A 26,547-nucleotide genomic window follows, 5' to 3' on the forward strand; every position below is an offset into this window, starting at 1 on the left:
TCAACAAACAGCCTGTTTCCTTTCCCCATTTCAACAGGGGAAAAAAACGTCTGCGGGTTGTGAAACCCCTGGTAGAGAGGAAGCTAATGTGCAAACAAGAGAACACGGCTCCACCGGCCATGTCGAGGTGAACACAAGAGGAGCCGTCTGGGGACTGTCCTCACAGGAACTCCTCTCTCGTCCCTTAATAAAGAGCTGGGTTTTGGTGGCTCTAGCTGGCCACAGGAAGACCCCCTCTCTCTCTCCCTCTCTCTCTCTCTCTCTCTCTCTCTCTCTCTCTCTCTCTCTCTCTCTCTCTCTCTCTCTCTCTCTCTCTCTCTCTCTCTGGTACAGCTGCTCAACATCACACTACGGTCTGACAGCAGGGACCTGTCCTTGTGCTGTTATCAGTACTTGGCCTCTTACTTTCTGTCTCTCCCTCCCTCCCTCCCTCCCTCCCTCCCTCCCTCCCTCCCTCCCTCCCTCCCCAACAGACGACCACCACTATTCCCAGGCCCATTACCAGCCCTCCCTCCTCCACCTTCCCCTTTGATGGCCATGAACTCACTCGACACGTCGGTGCCGCGGGCGATAAGTTGGCCGGTGCCTGTTGGGCCTGTAACGCAGTGTGATGCGTTGTGTATTTCTCTTGGACACAGAATGAGCAGTTTGCTTCTATTATCCGACTTCCTGAGGCCCCTGTCTGTTCCTGAGGCCCCTATCTGTTCCCTGGCCCCTATCTGTTCCTGAGGCCCCTATCTGTTCCCTGGCCCCTATCTGTTCCTGAGGCCCCTATCTGTTCCCTGGCCCCTATCTGTTCCTGAGGCCCCTATCTGTTCCCTGGCCCCTATCTGTTCCTGATGCCCCTATCTGTTCCCTGGCCCCTATCTGTTCCTGTCTGAGGCCCCTATCTGTTCCTGAGGCCCCTATCTGTTCCCTGGCCCCTATCTGTTCCTGAGGCCCCTATCTGTTCCCTTGCCCCTATCAGTTCCCTGGCGGGTTCCCGAGGCCCCTATCTGTTCCCTGGTGAGTTCCAGAGGCCCCTATCTGTTCCCTGGCCCCTATCTGTTCCCTGGCCCCTATCTGTTCCAGAGGCCCCTATCTGTTCCCTTGTGAGTTCCTGAGGCCCCTATCTGTTCCCTGGCCCCTAACTGTTCCAGAGGCCCCTATCTGTTCCCTTGTGAGTTCCTGAGGCCCCTATCTGTTCCCTGGCCCCTATCTGTTCCAGAGGCCCCTATCTGTTCCCTGGCGAGTGTCTTCCACCGTTACTGGGACACGTGACTGTTTACGGTGTGACAGGAATGTGAGCTGTGCCAATACTGTGACAACTCTCGCTAGTCAGTAATTATTCAATGTGTGATTCTACAGCTGCTCTGCTCTCGCTCTACCCTTTTTTTCTCTCTCTCTCTCTCTCTCTCTCTCTCTCCCTTTCTCCGTCTCCCCACGCTTCATCTCGTTTCCAATTCCATCATGTTTTTTATTGACCATCGTGCTTTACAGCTGCCAATTCTGACACATTTCCTGAGTGTGTGCAGCCTCAGTAAACGCCCCTCCCTCTCTCTCTCCCTCTCTCTTTTCTCTGTAATAGAACACAAACGTTGAGCGTTATAATAAATCACATTACGGCTTCGCTCGCAGATCATCCGTAGATCACCTCGGACGTGATGTGATTTACCACGACGTACAACATCCGGTTCAACTTCTATCGCTTTCATACGCGAGCCGCGGGCCCCGTGGAAGACGTGAATCTCCCCACCAGATCCAGCTTCACACAGATACACACATTCCACGTCTCCAAGCGCACTCCTTCTCCTCCCCTGCTCTTAAGATGACCTCACCACCTCCACCCAAAACGTATTACGGCATCAGCCAGCCGCCCCGGCCCGCCTCTGTTAAAAAGAGGTTTCAGTGCCGCCCTCCGGGCCTAGTCCACATCCCAACCCCTTCCTGAGCTGTTTTTCAGTTTTTTGCTCCACTGTTGTGATGATGTTAAAACACCAATCCTGGAAGACCACCCCCCCCCCCCCCCCCCCCCCCCTCTCTGATTGTTTAACTCTTCCTGCTGCTCTTCAGAAACAAAACGGTTGATTTATTGATTGAATTAATTGAAAACTTTAATTAACAGATTGCAGAATGGGTACAGTAAGTACAGTACAACTCAATACACACAATTGTTAAGGGGATGCAGACCAGAGAAAGACTTTTGTCTTGTTTACATCAGGGTCCTCCATTTTCAATTCATAATGTTGAACGGCTCCTTGAGTTGTGATCGTGACCTGGAGAGGTACATTTCTAAACGTTTATTGCTAGACTATAGTGTTGATCATTGTGGTTTTATGGTTTGCCTTAAAACTGTTATTCATAGTAGTAAAGTTTCTTTGTTATTTGTTCGTTTTTTTAATTGCGGAAAAACCTGGGTGGTTGGGCGTGAGTTCGGTTGGGTTTTGTGTTGGCATACGCATTTAAATGAGCTTTAACACTACACTTGTTTGTTTTTGTCACAAATAGTCAGCAAACTGGAAAATATTAGATCATTTAACGCAATAATACAGAACATTAACAGGATTTGGACATTTGATTGTAGTGTTGAGTGATATTTATGAGAGGCCTTTGCTGCATTCTGGATATGTTAAAGGGAAACAGCTGAGATATTTTCTTACACCTACTTTACCACAAACTCTTGTCTTTCTAAATAGAAAAGAGAGACTCTATATAACATTATGTGTAACATTATGTATTGGAATGGAATTTTGGTACCCGTTCTAGTGACTGGCTGGTCCAAGGCTTAAGGTCCCAGAGTTTGCATTTTGCTATGATGCCCCTAGCTCATGGAATGAACTCCAACTGTCCTTAAAGCTTGAGATTCTCCCCTGAGATTGTTAATTGATTGTTACCCTTACTTGTCTTATTGTTATGATTCTATATGCTGTGTGATTCTATATGCCTTTTTCTATTGCTTATTTGTTCTGTATGTACACTTGACGTGACTGTATATGAGGGGAAACCTCAGTTGCCTTTTGAGTTTAAATAAAGGTTTGAAATGAAGCGGCTGGGTGGCGCAGCGGTCTAATCACTCGTCACAAACACGAGAAACACTGGTATCGAATCCGGCTGTCAGCGTTGCCTCCGGCTTGGGCCGGCCGTCATACTGACACAATTGGCAGAGTCAGCGGGAGGGAAGTCGATGGGTGGTAATCTGGTCATTGTAAACAGCGACTCCTACAGGTCGGTCAGGGCACCTGCACAGCGAGGAAGTGAGATGGTGAGGGTAGTGTGAGCCTCCCACACGTTACACCTCACCAATGAGAGTCTGCGCTGGCAGGTGAAAAGAAGTGGCTGGCTGACTCTGCATGTATCGGAGGGGACATGCGATAGTATCTATCAACCCTCCCTAGACCAACCAGTGGGGGGGACATGCGAGCAACAACCAGGAAGGGGAGGGAGGAATTGGCATAGATATATATGGGAATTGGCACGACTAAAATTGGGATGGGAGAAAAACAGGAGGAGAAAAAGTGGATAAAAAAAAATAAAGGTTTGAAATTAAAATGAAATATATCAGTAGGCTATTCATTAGTGATTTTTTGATCATCTTTGATACAGAAAAACAAAGCTGGACACATCATGTCATTGTTGACCCACACACAGCTGTTTTAAATAAACCGCCAATCGGGGCTCAGTAATCTATGTTCCAGTCGAGTGGAGTGGGACCCAGGGCTCCAGGAAAGAGTGGGAAACTGGAATTCCCAGCAGGGGAAAGCAGGGCAAGAGTCTATTTCAGGGGCTCCAAGCTTGGGAAAAAGAATAACCCCAGAGCAGTCAAGACCATCTGGATCACTGTTCTGTCCAGTAACCTCAGAACTCCAGAGAGAGATGCCATTTGCTCTGAACTGGTCCTTATTAAATGGGAATGCCACCCATTTCCAGAATTCCCATAATACTATTCCTGTGTTCCAGGACAGGTCAGTTAATAATGTGTGACCATGTAACACTCTCTGAAAGTTAGAAATCAGAGATAGAAAAATCAAATGTAGTAATGTCACCCTGGATGCAAAGTCTGGGGCCTCTCCATAGACAATGAATAGGGCGCTGATTTTGTGGAGCCGTGAAATGTTAAGTTCAGCTCTCACCCCCAAATGAGGTTTAAAGGAGGGTAGCTTAAAGGAACATGCCAACATTATGGGAAATGCGCTTACCGTCTTCTCCAAGGTCAGACAAGAAGATAGATACCAATTTCCTCTCTGTGCATTCAGTAGAAAGCTATCTGGCTGCATGTTAGCCTAGCAATCCTGCAATCTAGCCTAGCTTAGCACAATTGAAAATAATGTTGGTGTGTTCCCTTAAAAGCCGAGCATCTCATGTAGCTACAGTGTCACAATGGGCGGCCGCTACCTGATAACTTGCTGTTCGTGAACTCGGGTAAGCGTCAGGTATCCAATGAGGTTAATGTTAGGGTTAAGGTAAGTTCTCAGCAGAGGCCGCCCATTATGACCATGTACTGGAGACGCCTGGCTTTTAGAGTCCTGAAGCAGAACCATTCAAGGTGTACAGTCACATGTGTGAGAGAATGTTGACACCTGAGCTCATCTAACGATGAGAAAACAGTGGCTACTTGGCCATTGAAAGCTCAGGCCATCAGGATGCTCAATGACTACGCAACACTAACCCATTCATTCTACATGCATTGCACACACCTTTAACCTTCACTTTAGACACTTTTAACACTACACCATATTTTATCTATTTATTACTAAAAGATTTGCACTACATCTCTACCTCAATTTAGCATTCTTTTTACTTTTTTTTACTGTATGAAGCACAATCTTAGGGGACTCATACAGAACCACGCATTTCACTGTAATGTACATGTATGTACCTTATATTATATGTGACAAATAAAACAAGCTTGCACTTGAACTTGAACATTCCAAAAAAACTCAAAAGGGTTAATCCTTGGGTGTAAGAGCTCAAGCAAAAATGTTGGCTTCACAAAGTCAATATCCCATTCATTGTCTGTGGAACAGGCTCAGATTTTACAACCAGGTGACATCATTTGATTGTTCTAGCTTTATGAGAGAGTGCTGTATGTTCATCGACTGAACTGTCCTGGGGCACAGGCATAACATTAAACTATATATGGATTGTTGTAGTATAGATATTTGACTGTGTCTGAACAAGGAACCAATAGAGATCGTTCCTAATGGCAGTGGCCTTCCACACGATATTTTGGCAGTTTTCCAAAGGCAGGCCTCGGTCAGGGTTAACAAGATTCAAGCTATTTATGAACTCTCAGTCACTTCCCAGGAAATTCCCTTCGTTTTTTTTTGTCCTCTAACTTTACCATGTCTGTTATCAGTGAAGAAAGTCGAAAACCTACTATAACTAATCATACTATTTCAGTTCATAAAAACAGGAATTCCAAACAGAAAGTCTACCTCAGAACGTAGGAAAACAGGAAATTCGACCACATCTCTGTGGCATGAAGGAATAAATTCAACTCATCCTAGTAACAGAAACCACCCTTATTTGGAGGTTTTCCCCAAACAGTATCTTCACATTATTCACTCTATCGATAGAGAGAGGCACATGGTACACTGTATGACCAGCTAATACCCTGGGACAGTGCATTCTTTTACAAAGCCCGTCATTGTCTGCCTGAGATCACCATCGGCAGTTCACAGAGAGTAGAAGAACCGCATGATGCCATTCCCAGTGAATCCTCATAATATTCTTGACAAGACCCCGGGGGGGGAGGGGCGGGGTCAAGGAGCACCGGGCCATGTAATCTACCGAAGAGTTGATGAAATTGGTTTTTAGGTCATGGGATCTTTTAACCCTTCTCTAGGATGAATGCCTTTGAATCCCCCCATAAGCTCTCGTTTTCTCACCCCACGCTGCTGGGATCTGTGGAGAAACCAAGGAGGAAGAGGTTCCAAACATACAAGCAGCTACCGGGGTTACAGCCCCGTTCAGTGAGACGTCGTCTGCTATAAGTGCAGCGACTTGGTCCGAGGCTGCAGACTTTGCTTTTAAGTGTTCTGCAGTCAACCCAGGAGGAACCCAGGCATAGTGAGCACCTCCTCCAGCCTCCACACGTGTCCACCGGGGTTGGACAACAACACGCAGGCACCTTCTCCCCCTCGGCTTCTCCAGGAAAACATGATGCGGTTTTGGAAAGACCTTCGTCTGAATATCGCTCTTTTCCACAGCCCTGGCCGCCAGTTTGTTTGTGTGTTAGCAGCACATATGGTGTGGGTGTGTTTGTGTGTGTGTGTGTGTGTGGGTGTGTGTGTGTGTGTGTGTGTGTGTGTGTGGGTGTGTTTGTGTGTGTGTGTGTGTGTGTGTGTGCGTGATTTTAAAAGGGGGGCCTCAATCGGGACGATGATGTAAATGGACTCTCTCATCTAACAGCCGTTGCCTCAAGGGGGGGGGGGGGGGGGGGAGGTTCTGCGTAGACGCCGACTCCGTACCGTAGGGGTGTGGAGGAGGAGACACATGTGAGCTAGATAATAATAACAAGTCAGACAGGAGGGAAAAACAGACGGGGTCCGCGAGAGAAACCCGCGACGGCGCCTCTAATATCGGTGACGCGCGACGCTCTGGAATGTACGCGACCACCTCTGGTAGCCGAAGCGCGAACCGATGAATAACAGAGATAAGGACGACACCTGCAGAGATGACATGGCCAAGCATGTTCACGGAATGCAGTTGACACCATACCTATACTAATATTCAAGTTATTGTCCAATAAGACAGGGGGTGGAAGGCAAAGATAGTCAAAACAAGAAGATATATATCGGGACGTCCCGATCAAGTCTTTCTGCCCCTCATCCCCATCCGAGTCATTTAATATTGAGCATCTGCAGACGATATAAACGACTGCATGTATTGTAAATGTAAACGGGTCACAATGTACAGTATGAGCATCTGTCGGTGGTTCTACGTGGTGTTGTGTGGGATGATTCTTCTCATCCACTCTGGAGTTGTAATCATGAGGAGAAAACCCATCTGGCCCGCGGGTCTGCTCTGCTGGAGGCTTGGGATTTACTTTGCTCTCATCTCCTAACCACTTCTTACAGCTCACTAAGTACCATAAGAGCATCAGGACCACAGGGCTTGTGGTCTCTCTCTCTAGCTCACTTAAGTAAGAGCATCAGGACCACAGGGCTTGTGGTGTCTCTCTCTAGCTCACTTAAGTAAGAGCATCAGGACCACAGGGCTTGTGGTCTCTCTCTAGCTCACTTAAGTAAGACCACCAGCACCACAGGGCTTGTGGTCTCTCTCTAGCTCACTTAAGTAAGAGCATCAGGACCACAGGGCTTGTGGTCTCTCTCTAGCTCACTTAAGTAAGAGCATCAGGACCACAGGGCTTGTGGTGTCTCTCTCTAGCTCACTTAAGTAAGAGCATCAGGACCACAGGGCTTGTGGTCTCTCTCTCTAGCTCACTTAAGTAAGAGCATCAGCACCACAGGGCTTGTGGTCTCTCTCCGTCATTGGTCGTAAGTGGAGAGATGTTGTTGATTAACACCATGTCTTGGACCTGGAGGTTTATCTTCTTCACAAATACCTATCCCAAACTACAGTTTCAGTCATCCTGAGCTGAAGATGATCTGACACAATAACACATTTTTCTTAAGTGAATAATATCAATTAAACCTTTCTTTTTTCAAGTACCTAATAGTTCTTATATAGTTAGTATAGTTCCATATCACCCAGCCCTAATAGATAGCACTCCGGGTCAGAGGACATTTCTATTATTATTAATTAATTATTTGAAGTGAACTGCCCCTTTAATATATCTACCTTCCCAGGATAGTTGCTACATGTGTCCTGACTCCTGTCCCAAGATACATTTCTCATCGCCTGGGCCCTGGGGCAATGGGACACCCTTCATTCCGAGCCCTGCTTGGACCTTCACTTTATTTCTTTTGATTCAAGATTCTGCTTTATTATCTCTTACAAGGGTACGATCTCACACGTGAGCTAGAATTCTGAGATCTGAACATTCAAACGACAATATAACAACAATGCCTATTGGTCGGTGAAAGCTATTCTAAAATTCCAAAAAAGAGAACATTCCAAGAGAGCATTAAAAAATAAAAAGAGTGCACCTGAAAGCTCTAAGACAGTATGCAGCGGAGAGAGGATGGGAAGATGGGTGAGAGACGGAATGACTCTTGACAAATAACAAACCAAACAACTTCTCAAGTACACGGAATCTTTAAGCCATGATGAACCAATGAGACGCCACAAGCACTTTCACATTACATACTACTGAACATCTTTTCATTCTCTCATCATTATATTCCGTTCTCTCTTGATGAATCAACTTCTTTAAAAGCAACCGTGTCTGTGTTTTTGTTTTTAGATCACCGTGCCCTCCTCCGCTATCTATCCCTTCATCTCCTCTGTGGTTCCCTCCCTGTCTATCTCTCAGACCCATGCCCTCCCTGTGGGCAGCAGTGCAGGCAGCCGCCGGGCAGCTGTCAAGGTCTGGGCTGGCCTCCGCTCTGGCAGAAGTACGTAGCTGGCATTCAGGAGATAACAACATCACATGCCGGGCATGTTGATGAAAGACCACAGACCCAGCCTCTGTACAGTACGAGGACCCTTGAATGTCCACTGCCGTACAGACTCACTGCTGTATGGTAGCAGTGGAATCTGTACGTTTACCATGACAGTGCAGTGGAGTGTGATGTCATGATGTCATACACTTCCATTACATCAAAAGGCGTCCCGCAGGGTTCAATCCTGGGCCCCGTCTTATTTACCATTTATACTAATAATATTGTCTCATCTTTAAGTGGCTGTCAAGTTCATCCTTATGCGGATGACACTATTGTCTGTTGCATTGCTGACTATGCCACTGAGAACCTGAAACTCTCTTTTGATATTTTGCAAGATGTGATTATTAATCTTAGACTTGTACATTCAAATGTCATGTTGTTCTCTAGAGCCAAAGATATTGTTTACAATAATTAACATGTGAATGGGTCTGACATTGAGAGAGTTACAGAAGGCATCTGGCTTGATGATGAATTACATTTGAATACCATATAGACAATCTTGTCAGTAAACTGCAGCAAAAAAATTGGCTTCTTATACAGGAACCAGCTTCCCAATGATTAGCAGAAAGAGGGTAAAAGCATTTTTTTTTTAATCCGTCTTGGATTATGGAGACGTGATTTATAGATATGCTGCTGCTTCCACTCTTAAGCCCTTAGATTCTGTATATCACTCAACCCTCAGATTGATCACCGGTGATAGTTATAGTACTCACCATTGTATCCTGTACAATAAGGATGGGTGATCCTCTCTGGCAGATAGACATGATTTGCACTGGCATCTATTTCTATATAAAGCCATTGTTGGAGATCTTCCCCATATCACTTAATTATTGGACTGGACCTCTGGATCTTATACTCGCTCCGATGATTGGTTTACACTTAAACTAGGGATGCACCGATCCGATATTGGTATCAGTATCGGCGACCGATATCAGTAAAATAGCTATAAAAAAAAATTATAATATCGGATTTATTTTTATTTTTTATAATAAACAAAATAAGAAATAACCATTCAGTACATTTATATCTATGTGTTAATTTGTTACATTTAGTTTCACTAAGTTAGGAAAGTAATGTTTTAAGTCAAGCCTGATGTTGCCTTGCACAAAAGAATGATCCCAGTCTCTTCCACACAGTGACAGTGAGGCATAGTTTATTAATTGAATGAATGAAGTTTATTTTCTGTCTCTGTTTACAACCAATCAAAAACACACCTGTGATCCTTTACAATTCTTAAAATCAAAATATATTTTAATAAAAAAAAAAAAAAAATTGATTAAATCTTTTTTTTTTTACTTTTTTGTAAAAAGAAATTGGACAATGGGTATCGGATCGGTATTGGCCGATACCCAAACCCAGGTATCGGTATCGGTATGGGGACTGAAAAAGTCGGATCGGTGCATCCCTACTTCAAACCACCAGAGTTTGCACTGAAAGGAAATCTGCATTGTAAAAAGGCTACACGCGCCCCTGACACATGGAACTTCCTGAAATGTACCTTAAAACTCAAAATTTGTATCAATTGGACAGTTTAAATCTTTAATGGCGAACCTATCGCCCCAGTCTGCTGTTGCTTTTAATAGTTTTATAGATTGACCTTTCTTGTTTATTTATAATTTTTTATATTTATTGTGTAGCTGTATATTCACCATCATTGTACTGTAAATGGGAGCTGGCTCTCAATGATCTTTCGAGATTAAATAAAGATTGAATCCTGACCATCCATACAGTCAACGTCTGAACCCTTGCATTGAAGAACCACATTTAGCCCATTTAGATTTTTTGGACATCCCCTGTATTTGCAGTCTTTAACTACGAATGAACACAACACTCTAATTTACCATCTTTAGATAATAAAGTTCTAAAACATTATTCCTCTGAAAACACATATGGTTATTTGTCTGAGGTACTCGCGTGACAAAGTTTGCTGCAAATGTGAGCTCCAATGTTAGGAGGCAACATTAACCCTTTCACTGCCACATTACAAAGGGTTAACACTTTCACTACCACACTACAGAAGGTTAACCCTTTCACTACCACACTACAAAGGGTTAACGCTTTCACTACCACACTACAGAAGGTTAACGCTTTCACTACCACACCGTCTGTAGTGTGGTAATGAAAGGGTTAAGAAATAACAACTTTTGATTAACTTTAATATATATTTTCAATATGTAAAGTATATATTGTGAAAGATGGTGTAGAAAAAAATCCATACCTTTGCATGGATCGATGACAATATACCTTCATATTCGGTATAGCTCCCAGCCCAACCTTATTGTACATTTCATTGGATCTGTGTGGCATTAAGTGTCCATGTCATATTTAGAATAGGGAACATGACAGCCTAAACATGGCCTCAGCTAACACACCACACTGTACAATATAGTGTAAATTAAAAACTACAATATGACAAACTAGACACATACTGTAATTATATATATACACAACTAGAAAGGTTCACTCAGTAGAGCACAAATCTCAAGCGGCAGCCAAATCTAGTAGCCTATAAGTTAGGTGGCTTAAGTGTAGGGGGTGGGGTCAACATAGACCAATGGAAGCAGATCTCCCCGCAGTATACCTATTACACTATGACACTATTACACACAGTATTACACTATTACATCAGCACACCAGAACACTATGACACTATTATACTATTACACTATCACACACTATTACACTATTACACAGTATTACAGTATTACACACTAGCACACTATTACACTATTTGTAATGATTGGACAAACATGTTTTGATTTATATTCTAATTTGTGCTGTGCCATGCCCATTTCTTTTTCATTTATAGCGCTCCCTAGTGTTTCATTTGAATGACACTTTCAGGGTATATTTCGGGTACTTATGTGGGCATATCCTGCTATTCTTTTGACGATTGGCCCAATGGTTGTTGACTTTGGTCTATTTATGTGCTGATCCACGCCCCTTTTGAAGGTCATTGGTCAATATCTTCAAACGCAATTAGACATCAACAAACCCCATACACGATTTCATAAGCTTGAACCACTAATGACCCACATAAAGTTTGGTAGCAATCAGACTTATGATTTAGGAGGAGATGTCAAATTAATCTGGCAGACTTTATGGGTCCTTGAGGCATATGTGTATAGTGTGGATAGATGGGTTACCAAATGTTGTGTAAATCTTACTTGCGCCATAGGAGTTATGACCTTTCAAGTCATTTTACCTTTAATTATAGCGCCCCCATCAGGCCAATTTGGGTAATATTCCAGGAGTCATGTCCCTGGTCTGCTGTCAGCCTATGTGGCAAGTTTCATCCACCACAGCCTTGTCGTTGGCAGGATTAGGTCCAGAGAGATGCACAGACAAACCCAAAGACACGACCGAACATACAATCTCCCACCTGCACACCTGGTGGAGATAATAACAGGGGATTTCACTGTCCCGGGTGTCAAGTACAATGACAACACCATGTTAATATATCCCTCCTTATTGTACAGTGACAGTGATATCTGCAGAATGTGTTATTTGTGGTGAATAAACGAGGAACATGAAACAGCCTGTTCTTGTGTCATAGTTTTCCTAAGAGGCTATGTAATGGGCATACCATGTGGTTGGCCAGACAATTACACATTACACACACAGTCTGACACACACACAGACATTCCTCTGGTTACAAGGTGTTTTTCGTACAGCTTTTTTACACCATTTCTTTTTTACACAAAACACACATAAACACACACATGTACGTGCACACACACACATCCACACATGGTTTCTCTGCCTTTCCCTCTTAAAAATGACCTGATAGGCACGTGTTGTGAGCACACACACACACACACCTACGGGTGGGTGATATAGCCTTAAAGTAGGCCGTGAGCCAGGGCCCCAAATTTGGGCCACGGCTACCATCTTGGGGGACTAACTTTCATAGTGATTTTTGGGAAGGTATACACCCCTGCTGCTAGAAGATATGTGATAGCAATGCAGTAGTTGCCTCCAAATGTGTGCTATCATATCTTTTATAACACTACCAAGCATATTTTTCAGGCCTCCTGTCTGAAATGACATGCCCCAAATGAATCATGATAGCTCCTGAACCATAAGGCCTATATGCATGTGTCTGGTCTCCTTTGATAGGTAACAAGCTAGGACATATGAATCCAGTGTAAGTAAACCCACATATATTACCATTCCAGAGTAAATGGAGATACAATGAAGGAAAACATCATATTTATATCCTCACCTGGTACATAATCTTAATTTAAAAGGCAATATGACCATTATTACCAATATCACATGGATAATAATGCAACTGAATGTGTCCTCCTACTCCTTGACTACAAATGTAACTCTGGGTCTGATGAAAATACACAAAAAATACAACATTTATGATACAATTTATAAAGATATCCCATTTGATCCATTACTTTTAAAGGCTGTCTAGATCTATAATTATTATTATTATTATTATTATTATTATTATTTGACTCCACCCACCCATATGAACAAACATTTTATTGGATGTCTATAAGCCAACCACTGTTCCACATCATCTAAAGTGGACTGCATTAGAGCCACACCCCTCTTTCAGCAAGCATGGCCGATCGTGATGCTAGGAGAAAGCGTAAGGAACATTTTAATCAAGTAATCATGTTTACATTGTTTACACAAACCACCTTCTACTTCCTTATGCAGTAAAAACATTGACGGGTAATACTGAGCTCATCCAAACACTGAACAAGCTTGGGCATGGGGTCCATTACTCCCAACTTGAAGAGAATGACACTGCTCTGTGTCTCCAAAAGCTAGCAACAGCCTCAACTCAAAGAGTTGTACTTCCAGCATCAATCTTGCATGGGACAATATTGATAGACTTGAGGAAACTCTCACTGGAAAGGGCACATCACATAGAGTCAATGGTATAGTTGTACAGGCCAATGTCTATGGACCACAACTACCAAGAGCTGAGCTTCCACACATTGAGAAACTGAAGCAGAGATCGGTCACCATTGAGGACCAATAACTGGGAGTATATGTAGCAGGTGCGTGTGTGGGCCCACAGCCTCTCCCAACCAGGGAACACTGTGTCCAGGAAACCAAGGAAGCTGCTCTTCTTGCCTGCAAGAAGAACCTGGTGTGTGCACTTGCAAGGCAAACAGATACAGAGAATCAGACAATCCCAAGCTGGACTGGTTTTAATATCAGCACCAGGGACCAAGAACCAATCTCACAAGATATAGTTGGGTATCTGCCAACCATCAATTCACCAGCCACACAGTTGACCAGTGTTTGAAATCCTGAATCAATCAGAGATAATCAGAAAGGAACTGCATCTAGAATCAATTGTGGTAGTCATGGATCAAGCACTATATGCAAAAGCCACTGAAATTGCCTGGAAGCACAAAGAGCGCTTCTCCAACATTATTCTCAGAATGGGGACATTCCATACCATATGTAATGCCTTAGCCATCCTAGGAAAGCGATTTCGGGATGCTGGTCTAAAGGACATATGCATAGAGGCTGGAATTGTCGCAGAGGGTTCTGTCAAGTGTCAATGGAGTCCTTGATGGTAAACACTATAACCGTGCTGTCAGGGTCCACAAGTACATCTATGAAGCACTGATGAGACTAGCATGGGCAGAGTTCAGAGTTCACACCATGGGTTGAGGACAGCATTCCAGAGAAGAGTGGGATGATCAAATCACTCTTGGACAATGTGAAAGACATGGCCAGTGACTTGAACCAACAGACGGCAAACAATCTGCTGCAAAGTCCTCTCTTAGCTGAGCTGATAACCCTGTGGACAGACTTTCTGGAACACCTCCGTCACAACAATTGAGGACCAAGAACTGGGAGTATATGTAGCAGGTGCGTGTGTGGGCCCACAGCCTCTCCCAACCAGGGAACACTGTGTCCAGGAAACCAAGGAAGCTGCTCTTCTTGCCTGCAAGAAGAACCTGGTGTGGGCACTTGCAAGGCAAACAGATACAGAGAATCAGACAATCCCAAGCTGGACTGAACCAATCTCACAAGATATAGTTGGGTATCTGCCAACCATCAATTCACCAGCCACACAGTTGACCAGTGTTTGAAATCCTGAATCAATCAGAGATAATCAGAAAGGAACTGCATCTAGAATAAATTGTGGTAGTCATGGATCAAGCACTATATGCAAAAGCCACTGAAATTGCCTGGAAGCACAAAGAGCGCTTCTCCAACATTCTTCTCAGAATGGGGACATTCCATACCATACGTAATGCCTTAGCCATCCTAGGAAAGCGATTTCGGGATGCTGGTCTAAAGGACATATGCATAGAGGCTGGAATTGTCGCAGAGGGTTCTGTCAAGTGTCAATGGAGTCCTTGATGGTAAACACTATAACCGTGCTGTCAGGGTCCACAAGTACATCTATGAAGCACTGATGAGACTAGCATGAGCAGAGTTCAGAGTTCACACCATGGGTTGAGGACAGCATTCCAGAGAAGAGTGGGATGATCAAATCACTCTTGGACAATGTGAAAGACATGGCCAGTGACTTGAACCAACAGACGGCGAACAATCTGCTGCAAAGTCCTCTCTTAGCTGAGCTGATAACCCTGTGGACAGACTTTCTGGAACACCTCCGTGACAACAATGGAGAGCTTTCTGCATTCTGGATGTCATACATTGACATGGTAGAGGACGTAATACTTGGCCTTCTGCGTGCCTCTCTGGAGGGGGACCGGGAGTTGCACCTCCATGCTATAAGAAGCATGATCCCATGTTGCTTTGCCTATGATAAGATAAATTATGCCAGGTACCTGTCCCCTTACTTTGCTCAGATGACAAACCTCCCAGAGAAGCATCCTTCTGTGTATGAGGCCTTCAAGACAGGCCAATTCTCAGTGCAGCTGTCAAGTAACAACCCCTTTGGACGGATCCCTGTGGACCAGGCTACTGAAGTCACAGTTAACAAAGACACACAGACTCCTGGAGGCACAACATGGTTCAGCCTGAATGCCGGAGCTGTCAAGCGCCACTACATAACAGCTGAGCACCGCAGTGAATTCCTGGGACAGTTAAAGGAGATGGTGCAAGGTAACAAATCAGAGGTTTGTCCTGCGGAGCTACAGCAGCCAAGAATCCAGAAAGATGAGGAAGCAGTTTCAGCAGTGGTTAGCCTCATACAGGAATGGGTCAACCCATTTGCAGAGAAGCGGGACCTCATTAGCATCTCTACAGCAAAGACAGCCCCCAAGGAGATTGCCTCCGACCTGATGAATGCATATGAGATTGGTGAGCAATGCTATGCAATCTTCAAGGAGAGACTGGAGAAAGACCCACCAGCAAAGAAATTCCATGACCCAATGAAAACGAACAGGCTGAAAACATTCAGTGATATGTGTAAGAAGAAAGAAGTTAAATCAAGTGGGAGGGCAATCATCTTAAAAGCAGACAGGTCTTTGTTTGGACGCATCATAGTGATGGCACAAGGGCACAGTCTACATATGGAGGATATCCTTTCTCATCCCCTTGGGCCATTGCCCTGGGCCCTGTCCACACCAGACGGATTGCTGAGAAAGACCAATAAAGCGACTTTGGCCATGACCTTGCAGAAAAATTTAGCAGTAGCAGAGCAACTCCCAGGGAACTCTGCTACAGTGGTTGATGCAGTGTTGCAAATGGCCTCAGGTGCACTGACATGTGTAGACTGGCAGACTGTGAGAACCAGGCATCCACCTCAGATAGTGTGGAAAGTTCTGATGAAGATGTGGAAGACATGGAAGACTTGGAAAATTATTATGATTACTAGGTTATTAACAGTAAACCAATTGTAGAGCGCCACCAACAGCGCCACGGATAGAGACTGAGAACTGTCTGTACTTTCCAAAATAAACAAATATTTTTCTGAAAACCAATAAGCATTATATCATTGTATAGGTCTAACTGGGCTGAACACATTGATAGGTCATATGGCATGACACTCTGTGGCCCTATATGAATGTTGAATATGCATATTGATCTATATTCATTGTTTTTTATTACTATTTCAATGTTTTGGGGAGATTTATGTTTTTGTAACATGGCAGTATTGAAATAAATAGTGTTTTGGAGTCAAATTACCAGTAAACACAGTCAACATGTAAACGGTAACCATGGCCAAAACATTTACATCATCTGAGTATACCTTTTTAAACGGTATCATAAATGTTGTATTTTTAGTGTATTTTCATCACATCCAGAGTTAGATTTGTAGTCAAGGAGTGGGAGAACACATTCAGTTGCATTATTATCCATGGGTTATTGGTTATAATGGTCATATTGCTTTTTAAATTAAGATTATGTACCAGGCGAGAGTAAAAATATGATGGTTTCCTTCATTGTATCTCCATTTACTCTGGAATGGTAATAGATGTGGGTTTACTTACACTGGATTCATATGTCCAAGCTTGTTACCTATCAAAGGAGACCAGACACATGCATATAGGCCTTATGGTTCAGGAGCTATCATGATTAATTTGGGGCATGTCATTTCAGACAGGAGGCCTGAAAAATATGCTTGGTAGTGTTATAAAAGCTGTGATAGCACACATTTGGAGGCAACTGCTGCATTGCTATCACATATATTCTAGCAGCAGGGGTGTATATGTAGCAGAGTGAAGTTGTTATGCTAGAATCATGGACAGAAACTGTTATACTTTATCTTAAATAAGTAGGTCAAAACGGAAACACTCTTACTTTGAAGGAACAAAGTGGAACAAAGTGGACCGAGCCCACTTTAGTGTTATGGAGGGGTGTTTTGGTTACTACTATATATTAATTTCCTCACATTGAGTTACCAATTCTCCAAACGAAATCCCTCTTGGGTCTTTTATAATGGGTTTAGAGAAGATAGGATATCTTTCCATTGAATATCTGTTGTATTGTAAATACGTTCAACTAATGTATAAAATGGTTTCGCCGGTTTGTTGACGAGACACACGCTGACGGAAGTGCTCGCTCTCTTTGTGTTTGTTGAGGACGAGAGCAAGAGGTATGCGCTTCCGTTTATCTAATATTGGATTTAACTGCTTTGTATAAATTGTAAAACTGATTTAGGTTTTGGTTTTGGTACTGAAATACCCTGTTGTGTAATGACATTAATTCGCCCTGTGTAAAACAGCCATAGTACGTTCGTGTACTAACTCGGTATTCTGTTTGGTAATATCAGGTGGACTGCACTTTGATGACGGTCGATAACGCCGCCATGTCTTGTGTACGTGCTGTTTTGATTAACAGGTATGAACCGTTGTTTTGTATTTTGGTTTAATTAATGTTTACACACTGCCTTTATTTCATATTGTTTCATATGTTTTTGCTGAAGCTAACTTGCACTGAGCTAAATGTATCTAATGGTCGTGACTGTAGACGGCGCGCTGTTTTAAATGTGCGCGCGCGCGCTCTTTGTGTTTGTTGAGGACGAGAGCAAGAGGTGGACTGCACTTTGATGACGGTCGATAACGCCGCCATGTCTTGTGTACGTGCTGTTTTGATTAACAGGATTGCCAAATAAACAACCACCAAATGGGTACCATTGTCTGAGTGTCTACGTCCACCTCACACCAGACACAACGCAGAATTCATCACGCTACATATACCTTCCCAAAAATCACTATGAAAGTTAATCCCCCAAGATGGTAACGACCAACCCTACTGGCTCACGGCCTAAAGGGGCCCTATTGTGAAAATGGACTTTTCCTGTGTGTTGCATTGTTTTTATAGACTGAGTTGTCAGAGACCATGTTAAATGATGTGCATTGTGCCTTTTCTGCGGTTCAGCTGTGACAAGAACCCTCCCTCTTGAAACAAGACATTCAGAAATCGCCGTACTTAGTAAGACCCTGTATGTGCGTATGAAGATAAAATTACATGATCACATTTCTTTACTCTCTAATATCAGCATCACCCCCAAAAATCCAGGCTCTACTTTCAGCTACTGAATCCTGGTCAGAGGCTGATGCACTGCTCTGGCTCTCAGCCATGCTTGTGCTTGTGTCGCTCTGGTGAGGAGAACGCTGTACCCTGCACACCAGGATATGCACATGAGTCACCTCGCCATCACGCCTCTATGTTGTCAATATCACGATATGACACTTTTCTTTGGTGTACGAATTTATACCAGCATTATTGTGAACGTATGTTATGGCACAGCCCACACACACACACACACAGGTGTACATCATTTCCAGTCTATCTGCTGACTTAAATAGTGGAACTTACTACGTAAGAGTTAGGGATGGGCGTGAGTAATTGATTACTTGAATACTACTAGCCATTTCAACTGAACTGTTTTTTTTGAGGGTGATCGTTTTTTTTAAATGTATTTGGTTACCACCAAATACGTCCACCAAAAGAGCGGTCGCTCTGAAATCCCACAAGGCATGAGCTGTTGCAGGTCAACAACACTGAAAAGTTTGTTGCGTTGGAATACAGCTAGCTTAGTGTTATCTAAAAAGATAAAAACAGCGGTTTGTGCATTTCCAAATTGTGCCAACAAAATGTCACCCACTTTGCGTAGCGTTCATAGACTATTGATACGGACATGCCATTCCATGAGTGGAGAGACCTGCTGCAGACAGAGTGGAGGGAATGTAATTATTACAAATGGTAACTGACTGTTTTGACTGACAATACGCATTAAGCATTGGGTATATTGCTGTGCATTGTTATGTCCGCAGAACAGGCTGTCTGTGTGTGTATGAGTGTGTGTGTGTGTGTGTGTGTGTGTGTGTGTGTGTGTGTGTGTGTGTGTGTGTGTGTGTGTGTGTGACTTTGCAATATGTCGTTATTGCTGCTGCCACGCATTCTGAAAATAGATTTCCCTAAACAATTACTCAAGCATTACTCGAGTAATTCATTCATGCGAGTATTCAATGTGGGAGAACATGACTTGTGCCCATCCCTAGTAAGAATGTGCCCTGCCTAGACAACAAATATTTGGACAACTGTCTCCCTTCCCCTTAATTGGCTGATATCAATCCCTGTCTCCTGAGCTGTTATTAAAACCACAGAACCAAGACTCTAATCGTTGATGTCATCTGTACTGTCATGTACTACCTGAACTTCACACTCCTACACAAAGCTGTCTCTACGCCTGTACGTCATAGCCTCCAAAACACCTGTGCCCAAGAGGGCAAACATTTGACCAAATCTGAACATCCATGAATTAGTTTGAAATAAAATGCGGCTATAACTTTGAATTGGAGTATCACTAATAACCACAAATGAAGCTTGTCTGAACATTTACGAGTTACGCAGTGATGTAGTTATCAGTAAAGTAAACCGACTATATGCTATGTATTTTCTGCGTAAGGAAACCATTCCTTTATGTCTGCGTTCATCGTTGTTTCCATCGACACAGTGAATAAACAAGGCTGCACAGACGCCGTGAAATGAAATGACTTTTTTTCAACTAATTTTCGGTTCTTATTTATAAAAGACAACAAAACAACAAAAAATATGGGGGGAACAATAATATAACATTATTTATTCAATATGTTAAGGGGAATAATATGAGTATAGGTAGCACTGGTTAGTTTACTTCCTGTTTGGGCAGAGATGTTTGACAGTGGAACACAGTGGAACATCATCCTGTCAGGATCCTAGGCCCGGTCCTGGCTGGACTGGGCAGGATGGTAACACTGGGCAGTATCCTCCACCTAACTTTGGGCAATGCCCTCTATCTGACATTGGCCCTCGGCCTGACATTGGCGCCCTACCACCCTCTAGTGGTGACAAACAATCGGTGCGCTCCAGTACACTGGACATCCTGACTACTGTGTTAACTATAATTAATAGTTTGATTAATGTGGTGTCATGGTGTGTACTGTCATTGTCTTTCCCTTCCCTGGTGTGATGTCATGCACTGTTTTGGGTTGTTAGGAGTTGCTTTTGTGTTTAGTTGTTCTTTGCTTATTGTCTAGGTGTTGTTGTGATTCTGTGTTGGCCAGGTGTTCTTAATTGTTAATTAGTCGGGGTATTTAGGTGTCTGTCTGTCTCCCCTTCGTTGTGGCGACATTCCTCCAGTTACCCCCTGTTCCTCCACGTCGTGTCGCACCGTTCTCCCTCTAGTAAGTCTTAGTGTTTGTTGTTTTTGTATTGTGAAGTTTGTTATTTAGTTTCTGTATTCTCCTTGTATTGCACTGGATTCTACAGTAAACACCCTTCTCCAAGCTTCACTCCTCGCCTCTGCCTCCTCCATTCCTTCCCTTTCTGTATTATTGCATTCAACCTAACCCCGTCGTGACAGAATGTCGCCACCAACATTAACGAATGCAGCAGGAAAGGCAAGCGATACCATCACCGTTGTCCTGGCCCTGATGGCCGGTGACATGAAGAGTTACTCACTGGCCAAATGGGGGTTCCTACTCCGGAAGATCGACCAGGTCGCCACTGAGAACCCGACACTGCAGACGGCGATGTGGGAGATGGCTGAACATATTGCGGTCCTCATGGAGAAGCATAAGCCGAAGGCTAGTGTAGCTAGCCTGCCGACTGTTCTCAGGCTTACGGTCAGCCTAGATCCTCCCACAGCCGCTGAGGTTGCTCGGATGTCCATCGCCGGTCGGACGTCCACAGCTAACCTAGCTCCGCCGGTTAGCTTAGTGTCAAGAGCTAACCAGCCTCTCCCAGCTAACCTAGCTCCGCCCGTTAGCTTCATGCCAATAGCTAACCAGCCACTCTCAGCTAACCTAGCTCCGCCCGTTAGCTTCGTGCCAATTGCTGACCGGCTGTTCCCCGTTAGCACAGCTCCTCCTGTTAGCTCCGCCACTATAGATGGCCAGACGTCCCCAGTTGGTACAGCTCTACCCGTTAGCTCCGCTCATACAGCTAACCAGACGTCCACAGCTAACATAGCTCCGCCGGTTAGCTTAGTGTCAAGAGCTAACCAGCCACTCCCAGCTAACCTAGCTCCGCCCGTTAGCTTCATGCCATTAGCTAACCAGCCACTCCCAGCTAACCTAGCTCCGCCCGTTAGCTTCGTGCCAATTGCTGACCGGCTGTTCCCCGTTAGCACAGCTCCTCCTGTTAGCTCCGCCACTATAGATGGCCAGACGTCCCCAGTTGGTACAGCTCTACCCGTTAGCTCCGCTCATACAGCTAACCAGACGTCCACAGCTAACATAGCTCCGCCGGTTAGCTTAGTGTCAAGAGCTAACCAGCCACTCCCAGCTAACCTAGCTCCGCCCGTTAGCTCCGTTTCAATAGCTAACCGGCCGTTTCAAGCTAGCACAGTCTCCACTGCCAGACTAGGCTCCAGGTTCAGGGTGAGCCTAGTATCTGAGAGAGACCAGATGTCTCCAGCTAGCACAGTCTCCACTGCCAGACTAGGCTCCAGGTTCAGGGTGAGCCTAGTACCGGAGACGGACCAGATGTCCCAAGCTAGCCAGGCATCCCCAGCTAACATAGCTCCGCCCGTTAGCCCCCTCCCAATAGCTAACCGGCCGTCCCCAGTTAGCACAGCCCCGCCTGTTAGCCCCGCTACAGTAGCTAACCAGACGCCCACTGCCAACCTAGGCTCCAGGTTCAGGGTGAGCCTGGTAGCGGAGACAGACCAGATGTCTCCAGCTAGCACAGTCTCCACTGCCAGACTAGGCTCCAGGTTCAGGGTGAGCCTAGTACCTGAGACGGACCAGATGTCCCAAGCTAGCCAGGCATTTTCAGCTAGCACAGTTCCCACAGTGAGTCCAGGGCCCACAGTTAGCCTAGCCCCCGAGGCTAGAATGGCTAGTAAGGCCTCCACAGCTGGTCCAGCTTCCACGCCCAGTCCAGCCTCAGCTCTGGGTCCTGGCTCCTCATCCCCGGATCCTACACCACGCCTCGCCGCCGGGACCGATCCGGTCTCCACGCCCTGCCCGGCCTCTCCACCTGGTCCGGCTGCCGTGCCGGCTCCCGGCTCTTCGACGGATCCTGGCTCCCCGTCTGGTCCAGCTCTGCGCCGTGATCGGCGTCCTGGTCCTCGCCGTGGTCTCCGCCGGGGTCTTCGCCGTGGTCTTCGCCGGGGCCTGCGTGGGATCCTGCTCCGGGGGTTGTCGCCGCCGCACCTCCATTCCGGCTCTCCGGAACCGGTCCCTAGTCCGGCGGCTGGAGGGCCTCTCGTCCGGGATCCGGCTCCAGGGTCCAGCTCCCCTTCCCGGGCTTCTACACCTGTACCCACCCCCCCTCGTCGGGCCTCGCTTCCCAGGTCCAGCCCTCCTCGTCGGGCCTCGGTTCTCAGGTTCTGCCCCCCTCCCCGGGTCTCGGTGCCCATCCCCACCCCCCCTCGTCGGACCTCTGTTTCCAGGTCCAGTCCTCCTCCCCGGGCCTCTGTTCCCATCCCCACCCCCCCTCTCCGGGCATCTGCGCCCGTTTTCTACCCCCCTGGCTGCTATGCCCCTCCTGGGTTTTTTGTTCAGCATCCTGGTCCCTCGTCTTCGGGTCCTCTCCCTGGGTCCTCTCCGGGGTTCCGGCTTCCTCCCTCACCTGCTTATGGACGTTGTTTTCGGGTGTCTGGAAGCCACCCGTTGAGGGGGGGGTACTGTCAGGATCCTAGGCCCGGTCCTGGCTGGACTGGGCAGGATGGTAACACTGGGCAGTATCCTCCACCTAACTTTGGGCAATGCCCTCTATCTGACATTGGCCCTCGGCCTGACATTGGCGCCCTACCACCCTCTAGTGGTGACAAACAATCGGTGCGCTCCAGTACACTGGACATCCTGACTACTGTGTTAACTATAATTAATAGTTTGATTAATGTGGTGTCATGGTGTGTACTGTCATTGTCTTTCCCTTCCCTGGTGTGATGTCATGCACTGTTTTGGGTTGTTAGGAGTTGCTTTTGTGTTTAGTTGTTCTTTGCTTATTGTCTAGGTGTTGTTGTGATTCTGTGTTGGCCAGGTGTTCTTAATTGTTAATTAGTCGGGGTATTTAGGTGTCTGTCTGTCTCCCCTTCGTTGTGGCGACATTCCTCCAGTTACCCCCTGTTCCTCCACGTCGTGTCGCACCGTTCTCCCTCTAGTAAGTCTTAGTGTTTGTTGTTTTTGTATTGTGAAGTTTGTTATTTAGTTTCTGTATTCTCCTTGTATTGCACTGGATTCTACAGTAAACACCCTTCTCCAAGCTTCACTCCTCGCCTCTGCCTCCTCCATTCCTTCCCTTTCTGTATTATTGCATTCAACCTAACCCCGTCGTGACACATCCAACTCTCTGTGTAGGAGTGCGCCTGGGCCTGTTCCCTTGATGTCAAATGGGAGAAGGGGGGCTAATGGGGGACTGACTTTGTGGACACATAACATAATCTGAGCTTTACTTTACGTCCAGAGGAGATTCAGAGCAGCCATAAAAGATCTTGCCCGCAGCTCCAGAAAATCCCCACATCCATCTTTTCCAAAAGTCACCTTTTCCATCTTCTGCAATCCGTCCTCAGCAGAGCCAGGCGGGTGTTACATCACAGATTTGGACCCAGGCCAAATGTTTACACCTTTCTCTTTCCAGGGCTATAGAGGGGGATGAGTGTTCACTAGAATACAGATCAAATCAGCCAGGGTCGTAGCAGAAATACTACTGAACTCAACCAGCACCCCTGGTCTTCCCCCAGTGTTTGTTTGTCTGTATGAGTGCTTCTATTGTGATGTGGAATGCTCTCCCTCCTTCATTTACTAAATAAAAAGAAAACAGCCGTTCCTCTATATATTTGACACCACCACATGTGACTTTAACCCTTTCACTGCCACGCAACAAAGGGTTAACCCTTTCAAATTCACAACCACACTGCAGAAGGTTAACCTTGTAGTGTGGTAGGGGTAGTGTCACACTACTAGTACTACTAGTGTGAAAGGGCTAAAACACTTGAGCAGTCTATACTGTATGTAGTAGTGCAGGGTGGTGTGAGGTCACAAGACCGCTAGCAAGCCCTGCAGAACACCAGGATGCTTTACATCACTAATACAAAATGGGTATAAAGTACCATGATAACTTTAAGTCTGAGTACTAGGTCTGTTTTTTAGCTGTACACATTTAGACACATTTTGAAGATGAGCACACTTACTAAGAAGTTTTAACAAAATATAAAGAGGAAGAATATCACAAAATACAGTAATTTGCTGACCCAGAAAAAAAGGAGTGCGGCCGCAAATTTGCTTATGACAGATGTACTGTCAGCTGTATTTCGTGTCTCTCGCTCTCACTGTGGCTACTTGTTGTACAAAAGCTCTTGCAAAGTAATTACTACATTTCCCACTTTCAACCCGTATAATAGCTCACACAATTTGTGACAATTATCCACCACAACTCAAATGAGCCCTTTTACAGATCTGAAAGCAGGTACAAGAGACCAAATTATCAGATTGCGTTGGTTCAAGGAATAATATTATAATGATTGTTGTTGTTATTATTTGTTTTCTCCTTTTGTGTGCAAGTTACTGCCGTAACATTAATTGTTATACACAATGCTTTGGATTCTGGAACTAAATGAACAACACTGCATGGAATAGGATATCTGCAACTAATAACAAAAAACATAATCAAAGTTGTTGTTACTGTACCTCCATCCTTGGAATCTGCCAAGGCGACTCTCTCCTCCTGTTTTATGCCAAACGTTACCGCTTGTTCGAGCACAACTTACAAGTCACTTGTTCGATGTGAGCGGAGAGCGCGTTACCAGCCGGGGGTGAGCTCCTTGAAGGGGGTGGTCTGTGTTTATAACTGGAGCCATGTCACGCTCCAAGAACAGTGCAGAAGTTTGGCGCGTCAATCCGTGCACTGCTCCTCCCACGGCGGCGCGCTTTGAGAGAGAGAGAGAGAGAGAGAGAGAGAGAGAGAGAGAGAGAGAGAGAGAGAGAGAGAGAGAGAGAGAGAGAGAGAGAGAGAGAGAGAGAGAGAGAGAGAGAGAGAGAGAGATGGGACTTCCACCTGTTACATGATTAAGCCTTGTTGACTATTATTATTATAACCTATATTATTTGCATCTGAGGTTGGACTTTCCAACTTTCTTTTCGATATTTTAAATGTTTGACTGAATGTACCCAATTCTAGACAAATTGTATTATTAGTATTATTTTTTAATTATCCATGGCAGTTTGCATAAATAATGTTTCACACTCATAAATTACACACAGTACCACCCAACCTCACAGATTTAGTTTTTGTTTTGTCTATGGTTATTATTTGTAAATGTGAGTCTGATTGATGATCCATAGGGCATTGAATGGAGCCTTGCAGGACACAGACAATGGACAAAAACCTTATAAAGAATCCTTCAGTTTAGCAATTTACTCGTGTTCACTCACTTTATATTTATACGATAGCTGTTGCTGATTTGTGTGAGAGTGTGCGTGTGTGTGTGCGTGTGTGTGTGAGAGAGTGTGTGTGTGTGTGTGTGTGCGTGTGTGTGTGTGTGAGAGAGTGTGTGTGTGTGTGTGTGTGTGTGTGTGTGTGTGTGTGTGTGTGTGTGTGTGTGTGTGTGTGTGTGTGTGTGTGTGTGTGTGTGTGTGTGTGTGTGTGTGTGTGTGTGTGTGTGTGTGTGTGTGCAAGCCTGTGTGGGGGGGGGGGGGGGTTATGGTAATGTCTATGTGTGGAGAGAGGGGCGTGGTTAAGGTGACTGACACTACCAGAGTCACCTTTAGCCTGAAGAAAGTGATTATGAACAAATTATGAAGGATTTATTAATGTGTCATACCGCATAAGTGGCCCATCCCATATAATATGGAATTACAAGACACCATCATACAACAAAGCTAAACCAAAGGCCGGTGGGCCGGCGCTCCTGACAGGGAATGTCACAGAGCCTGCAAACCCAACCTCCAGTACAAAGATATTTTAGAAATGGTTATAATTATGATCATTATATCCACCAGGCGGAAGCCAGGAGGAGATCATATGTAAAGTATTTAATGTTCGCTATAACCTATTATAGGCCGCCATCATCTCATCAACCAGGAAAGGCTCACGTGAAACCTAGTTCTATGCATGAAACCCGTATTAGAAGTTGACAAAAGCGATCAGCGAATCTCTTAGTTACAAC

General features: G+C 45.0%; 1 protein-coding gene across 4 annotated transcripts in view; it reads right to left on the bottom strand.

The window, feature by feature from the left end:
• LOC311227231 (capZ-interacting protein) overlaps positions 1-25,209 on the bottom strand; it is a 35,820-nt gene extending 10,611 nt beyond the window's left edge. The window contains exons 1-2 of one of the 4 annotated variants that reach the window (XM_084312802.1): positions 25,070-25,183; positions 23,924-24,045 (exon numbers count right to left, since the gene is read on the bottom strand). In XM_084312802.1, the coding sequence (XP_084168928.1) occupies positions 23,924-23,932 (9 nt within the window). In that variant the 5' untranslated portion in view covers positions 23,933-24,045; positions 25,070-25,183. Of the gene's footprint in view, positions 1-11,751; positions 11,937-23,923; positions 24,046-25,069 lie in introns of all 4 variants that reach the window. The other 3 variants (XM_084312801.1, XM_084312804.1, XM_084312803.1) reach the window with 3 other exon arrangements.
• Positions 25,210-26,547: the final 1,338 nt, after the last annotated feature.

The sequence above is a fragment of the Notolepis coatsorum genome (assembly GCF_963971535.1).
Source record: "Notolepis coatsorum genome assembly, chromosome: 1".
Taxonomy (NCBI): domain Eukaryota; kingdom Metazoa; phylum Chordata; class Actinopteri; order Aulopiformes; family Paralepididae; genus Notolepis; species Notolepis coatsorum.